Source organism: Gavialis gangeticus, unplaced genomic scaffold (genome assembly GCF_001723915.1).
Source record: "Gavialis gangeticus isolate Ggan-Ray unplaced genomic scaffold, GavGan_comp1, whole genome shotgun sequence".
NCBI lineage: Eukaryota > Metazoa > Chordata > Crocodylia > Gavialidae > Gavialis > Gavialis gangeticus.
This window is the reverse complement of record NW_017729024.1, coordinates 165,088,754-165,094,995: the sequence shown is the minus strand read 5'-3', so window position 1 is coordinate 165,094,995 and position 6,242 is coordinate 165,088,754. Positions and strand designations below refer to the sequence as shown.

Here is a 6,242-nt window from a genome sequence, read left to right as displayed (position 1 = left end):
GTTTGCATGTTGCCTTGCTCTGTGTGTGTGTGTGTGTGTACGCGCGCGTGTGTGTGTGTTTGAACATTGCCTTATATGCATGTGTGTACATATGGGTTTGCATGTTACCTTGCTCTATGAGTTTCTGGGTTTGCACATTGCCCTGTGTGTGTGTGTGCTGCCTTGTATGTGTGAGTGTACATGTGTACACATGTCTGGATTCCCACATGGCCTTGCTCTGCACATGTGTCTCCCTCAGTGTGACCATCTACCTGCAGCTGTTTCCTGGCTGCACATGCCCACGTGCAAAAGCGTGCGCACACGTGGGCCTTTCTGGGCCCAGGTGCCATGTGCACACCGTGGCTGCGGGTGTGCTTGGGAGCAGCAGCCTGTGAGTGTCGGGGTGCGTCTGCGTGGGACATGGACACACCCGTGGTGCCTCTCGCACGCGCACCTGGGATCCCTCAGATACTCCCGGCTGTGGGGATGGGGCAATGGGCCCTTTGGGGGGTCCTGGGCCAAGGCAGGCCATGGGGTGCTGTTTTGTGGGGCTCCTGCCCCCCATCCCCCCCAACCACCACTGGAGTCAGTGCAGAGCCCAGCAGGGCCCCGGCGCATCGCTCACCTGCTAGATCCACGGCTGGGATTTGGGGTTTCCCTGGCAACGGGAGAGAAAATCAATAGCACCCACAGGCAGAGCAGAGAGTGCGAGAAGCGGGCAGTGCTCCTGGGGTGCGCTGCAGCCTGGCAGCAGAGGGGTGGAGGACTGCATGTGCATGCATGTGTGAGCGTGTGGCTGTGAACACAGGTAGGTGTGTACCTGGGTGCGTGTTTGCCTATGTGCTCATATGCAGGCATGCACACACGTGTGCAAGTGCACCAGTTCACGCATGCAGGATCTGTGCGTGGCGTGGCTGTGTGACTTTAAGCATTGCCAAGCCTTGGCTTTGAGGTAGCTGCATTTTGGGGTGGGGAGAGCAACTCCTGTCTAAAGAGTGTGCCCCAGAGCTGGCTGCATTTCAGAGCACAGTGGGTGACACCTGTCCAGATAGCTGGTGGAGCCCACCCCAGACCTAGCTACAATTCAGGATGGGGAGAGGGACTCCGATCTAAATAGCCGGTGGAGCAAACCCCAGAGCTGGCTGCATTTCTGAGTTGGGTGAAGGGTCCGTGCATGGCATTGCTGTGCAGAGTGAAGCACTGCTGAGGCTTTGCTGACGACAGCACAGGGAGGACTCCTCTCTACAGAGCTGAGATAGCGCACCCCAGAGCTGGCTGCTTCTTGCTGTCCCCGCAGAGCCATGGGGGTGCTGATGTCACGGCGGCAGACGGTGGAGCAGGTCCAGAAGGTCAGCCTGGCCGTGTCGGCCTTCAAGGACGGGCTGCGGGAGCGGCCGGCAGCCAAGCGCAAGGGGGAGGCGGTGGCAGGGCCGCAGCGGGGCACACTGGAGCACGCCGTGCAGGAGGTGACCGAGGATGAGGCCGCCGGACCCTCGCCGCGGCCCGAGGCCAGCGCCAACCGGGCGGCCTGGGAGCGGCTGCGGGACGGGCGAGGCGTGGAGCCCGAGGAGTTCGACCGCGCCAACCGCTTCACGCCGCCCGCCTTCGTCCGGCCCACGCGGGAGCTGGGGGATGATGAGCTGCCCGACATCAGCCTGGAGCGACGGGAGCAGGTGGGCTGTGGTGGGCGAGGGCACGGGGTGGGGACCCGAGGATGGAGGCCAGCACGTGGGGAGGGCAGCGGGGTCAGCCGGCGGCCTGACCCCGCTCTCCTGCCAGGGGCATGACCCCAGCTCTGCTCACACCTGGAGGCTGCTGCACCTCGCCTGCAGCTGCTTTGCCCGGGACGGGGGCTGCATTGAGCCAAAGCCTGGCACTGCCCGCGGGAGCTGTTCCTGCTTGGAGAGGCTCTTCCGCCGGTGACAGGCGCCCGGATGGATGGCCGGCGTGGAGAGCTCCCCGGGGGCTGTCGCGCCTTGCTATGATCCAATGCCTGGGCAGAGCTGGGGCAGTCCTTGCAGCGTCCTGCCAGGCTCCCCCAAAGCTGGAGCTGGAGGGGGGGTGTCTGCGGCACGGGCCCAGGCGGTGACACCCCCCATGCCTGCCCACGGCAGGTCACCAATGATGAGATGTGTGAGATCTGCGAGGTGTGGACGGCTGAGAGCCTGTTCCCCTGCCGGGTGTGCACGCGCGTCTACCACGACGGGTGCCTGCGCCGCATGGGCTACCTGCCCCAAGGCAGCGCCACCGAGCTCACCGAGACGGCTCACACCGAGACCGGCTGGAGCTGCTACTACTGCGTGAGTGCTGCACCCCATGGGGCACCCCCACCCCGTCCTGGGGGATCCCCCCGGGCTGTGCCAGGTGGAGGGCAGCAGGAGCCCTAGTGTAGACAGTGCTCTGTGGCTTTCACCGCCATACCCTCCCTCCTGCTAGCTCCGCTACGGGGCTGCTATGGGGATGGAGATGGACACCCCAGCCCCCAAGGGATCCCCTGGTCTCTCACAACTTTGTTGCTCCAGACCCCTGGCCATGACAGTGGTGGAGAGGCAGCCCCCCGAGACCCTGGCCCATGGCTGGTGCCTGGGGGCAAAGAGCCAAGCAGGGTAGGGGCGGCTGCTGCCCCGCACTTCTTCACCCCCGTGCCCCCTCTCTGCCCCGTTCAGGACAACCTCAACCTGCTGCTGACCGAGGAGGAGATGTACAGCCTCATGGAGACCTTCCGGCAGTGCCACATCATCCCGGGTGAGTGCCACCCCCGTGTCCCCATGTCCCCCAGCTCCAAAGCTGGGGACCTGCCTGCCCTGCCTGGCATGGCCCTGGTGGGTGCGTGGAACTGCAACCCCTGCACAGACCCCAGATAAAAGCTCTACTAGTGCCGACAGCCACAGGGAGCATCCCCTCTCCCTCCAGGGCTTTGGAGCACCGGAGCCAGGCCCTGCATGCATGCCCGTGCTGCATGCGTGTGTCACGCGTCTGCAATATGTAGAGGAGAGAAAAGCGGGTGCGAGGGTGTCTCCAAGGAAGCCTCCGGGGCTCAGCTTTTCCAGCCCCCCATCAGCCTGCACAAATGGGGGGTCCCCAAAGCTCCTCTCTGCAGTGGAGGTGCCCAAGGGCATGGGAGCAGGGCACTGGTCCCAGCAAAGGGTGCTGGGGGAGGCAGGGTGCTGACAGAGCCCGGCGGCCATTGCAGACACCTGCCTGACGCTGGACGACTTCCTGGCCTACAAGCACCTGGTGCACAAGCGCCAGTTCGAGCGGCCCATGGGGGAAGCCCAGGAGGAGCGTGCCACCCTGCAGTTCGGTGCCCTGGACCCTGACAAGCGGGGCCACGTCGAGTGGGCCGACTTCCTGTCCCATGAGTCCATCCAGCTGCTCCAGAAGCTCCGGCCGCAGGTACAGGGCAGGGGCACAGGGCTGGGGGTACCTTGGGGAGCTCAGGGTGGGACAGGTGAGTCCCGGGGCTAGGGAGGGAGCCCCTTGGACCAGGCTCCTCTGCTGATGGGCACAGATGCCAGGAAGCTGGGTCTGCCCCAGGGCTGGTGGGTCCCTGGCACAAGATAACAGCCTACTATTGCCACTAATCAGTCCAGGCCTCTCCTCCTCGTGGCTCCGGTGCTGGGGCCCTGTGTATGGACATGTCTGGGTTTGCATGCTGCCTTGCTCTGTGTGTGTGCGTGTGTGCACGTGTTGCCTTGTTCTGTTTGGTGTCTGTGCTTGCATGTTGCCCTGTGTGTGAGTGGCTGCCTTCCTCCATGTGTGTGTACATGTGCACATCTGGGTGTGCATGCTGCCCTTTGCGTCTGTGTGTGTACATCTGGGTTTGCACATTACCTGGCTCTGTGTGTATGTGTGTGCCTCTTTGCATGTTGCCTTGCTCCGTGTGTAGGATTCTGGGTTTGCGTGTTGCCTTGTGCATGCATGCGTGTACATCTGGGTTTGCACATTTCTTTGCTTTGTGTGTGTGTGCACATCTCTGCATGTGTGTGTACATGTGTGTATGCATCTGCGTGTGTATGTGTGTGTGTGTATGTCTGGGTTTGCATGTTACCTGGCTCTCTGTGTGCGCATCTCTGCATGCTGCCTTGCTGTGCGTGCATGTGTATGTGTGTGTGTCCAAGTTTTCATGGTGCCTTGCTCTGTGCACTCATGTGTGTGCATGTCTGCATGCTCATGTTGCCTTGCCCTGTGCATGTGTGCATGTGCGCATCTGGGTTTGCATGCTGCTTTGCTGTCTCAGTGAGCCCACCTACCTGCATCTGTGTGTCCCAGCTACCCATGCGTGGGTGCGGAGGTGTGGGGACACGTGTGCCTTTCCAGGCCTGAGTGGCATTTTCACGTGTGCACAGTGTGGCTGTGAGCATGCTTGCATGCAACCGCCTGTGAGCAAGGGGGTGCATCCGCACGGAGGGCAGACACTCACGTGGTGCCTCTGGCACACACACCTGGCATCCGCCAGACCCTCCCGGAGGCACCATGGGGCTGGGGGTGTGAAATGATACCCCTCAGACCCCGTCTCTGTGGCATGGCATGGTACGGGGCCCCAGGAGCCCCCGCCAGCGCCCGCCCTGCCCTCTGCACCTTGCAGAACTCGTTGCTGCACCTGCTGACAGCCAAGGAGCGGGAGCGGGCGCGCGCCGCCTTCCTGGCCCTGCCCCGGGACCCTGACGGGAGGGTCAGCCAGGCCGAGTGTCGCCGCGCCCAGCTCGCCTGGTTCCGCAAGCATCCCCCCGACGCCCTGTCCTGCAACGTCAGGTCAGTGCCCCCCTGCATGTCTACCTGTGCCATCCTCCCTGGTGCAGCTGGGTAGAAGCCGGCGCAGTGCTGGGCATGGGCATTCGCTGCCGTGCTGCTGTCCCAGCCTGGCACCGGGTGCATGGCCTGCGGCCGCAATGTACCCTGTTCTCTGCAGCATCAGCCACGTGGGGCCCATGTCGGAGAGCAGCCCCAGCAGCGCAAGCAGCAAGAGCCAGGACAAGGCCCCGGAGCAGGAGGAGCCCAGGTGAGTGCAGCCGGGGTCGGAGATGGGGCAAGGGGGAAACCGGTGCTCCCTCTGGAAGATGGGCCTGGCCGCTTGCGGTCGCGACACTGCCATCCTCACAGCCCTGCCGTATGCAGCAATTTGCAGTCACCAGCCTTCCCTGGGGAAACTGAGGCACGGCGCCATTCTCTGCAGCCGATGGAGCACCTGAGGACTGTGCAGGGCCCGATGGCTGGTGCTGTAGCCGCCTGGCCCATGCAGCCAAGGCTGGTGCCCGTCAAGGCAACTCGCCCAGTGAGATGTGGCCGCATCCAGCTGTGCCTCAGGGCTGCCTGTCTGGACCCTGCCCCGACACTCACCCACTCTGATAACCACGACCACATCCCTTTGTCTACCCGTGCCTCGGTTTCCCCGTCCATGCTGATGATGGTGGAGGGCAGGGGCCAGAACCAGCTGCTCCAGACCACCTGCTGCATGCGTGCTCCCTGCATTACCCGCTCCGCCGGCCACGATCCTGGGGACGGAGCTGAGCCGTCGGGGCGGGGGCTGACCTCCCGTGCTCTCCCCAGCAGGCTCGTGGACTGGCCGACCTTCCTGAGGGAGAACGTGGCATACATCCTGGCCGCCCGCCCCAACAGCCCTGCCGTCCACCTGAAGCCGCAGGTGTAGAGGCTGCCGGGGAGCGGGACGTCCCCCCAGCCCCGGACGTTGAGGCCAGGCCAGCGCCCAGCCTGGGGCGAGCCCGTTTTCTATTAGCCACGCTTGCGGCCGGCTGGCCGGCCGGACAGATGGACGGCTCCACCCTGGACCGGGCACGGCACAGCCTCCTGCCCCGATGCCCACCGGGCTTGGGGCATCTGGACCATGCCCCTGTTCCCCCTTGCACACAAGTCAGCAGACTCCTGATTGGCTGAGAGATGGCCACGCCCCACCCCCACAAGCACATGGCTATGCACACAGCCCTGCTGCGTGCTGCTTCCCAATTGGCTGGGGGGAAACCGACCCATGCCATTCATCTGACTTCTGATTGGGTGCCAGAAGGTAAGACGCTTACGGTTTTGCAGCGTTCTAGTTTCTGATTGGCTGGGAAAGGATCAAATGCAGACAGTCTTGCAGGCTTCTGGCTTCGGATTGGCTGGGAGAGGACTGAACGCATATATTTTGCAGCATGCTGGTTTCTGATTGGCTGGGAAAGGATCGAACACGTGGTCTTGCAGCTTCCTGGTTTTTGATTGGCTGGGAGGAAACCAACCCATCACATCCATGCATCCATTGGCTGAGA

At 63.3% G+C, this 6,242-nt stretch overlaps 1 protein-coding gene across 1 annotated transcript in view; it reads left to right on the top strand.

Moving 5' to 3' along the window:
* PHF24 (PHD finger protein 24) overlaps nucleotides 1-5,958 on the top strand; it is a 27,098-nt gene extending 21,140 nt beyond the window's left edge. Inside the window, exons 2-8 of the mRNA XM_019518046.1 lie at nucleotides 1,277-1,652; nucleotides 2,094-2,279; nucleotides 2,646-2,724; nucleotides 3,173-3,375; nucleotides 4,568-4,734; nucleotides 4,892-4,981; nucleotides 5,530-5,958. Of these exons, the coding sequence (XP_019373591.1) occupies nucleotides 1,281-1,652; nucleotides 2,094-2,279; nucleotides 2,646-2,724; nucleotides 3,173-3,375; nucleotides 4,568-4,734; nucleotides 4,892-4,981; nucleotides 5,530-5,629 (1,197 nt within the window). The 5' untranslated portion in view covers nucleotides 1,277-1,280 and the 3' untranslated portion in view covers nucleotides 5,630-5,958. The remainder of the gene's footprint in view (nucleotides 1-1,276; nucleotides 1,653-2,093; nucleotides 2,280-2,645; nucleotides 2,725-3,172; nucleotides 3,376-4,567; nucleotides 4,735-4,891; nucleotides 4,982-5,529) is intronic.
* The last annotated feature ends 284 nt before the right edge of the window (nucleotides 5,959-6,242 follow it).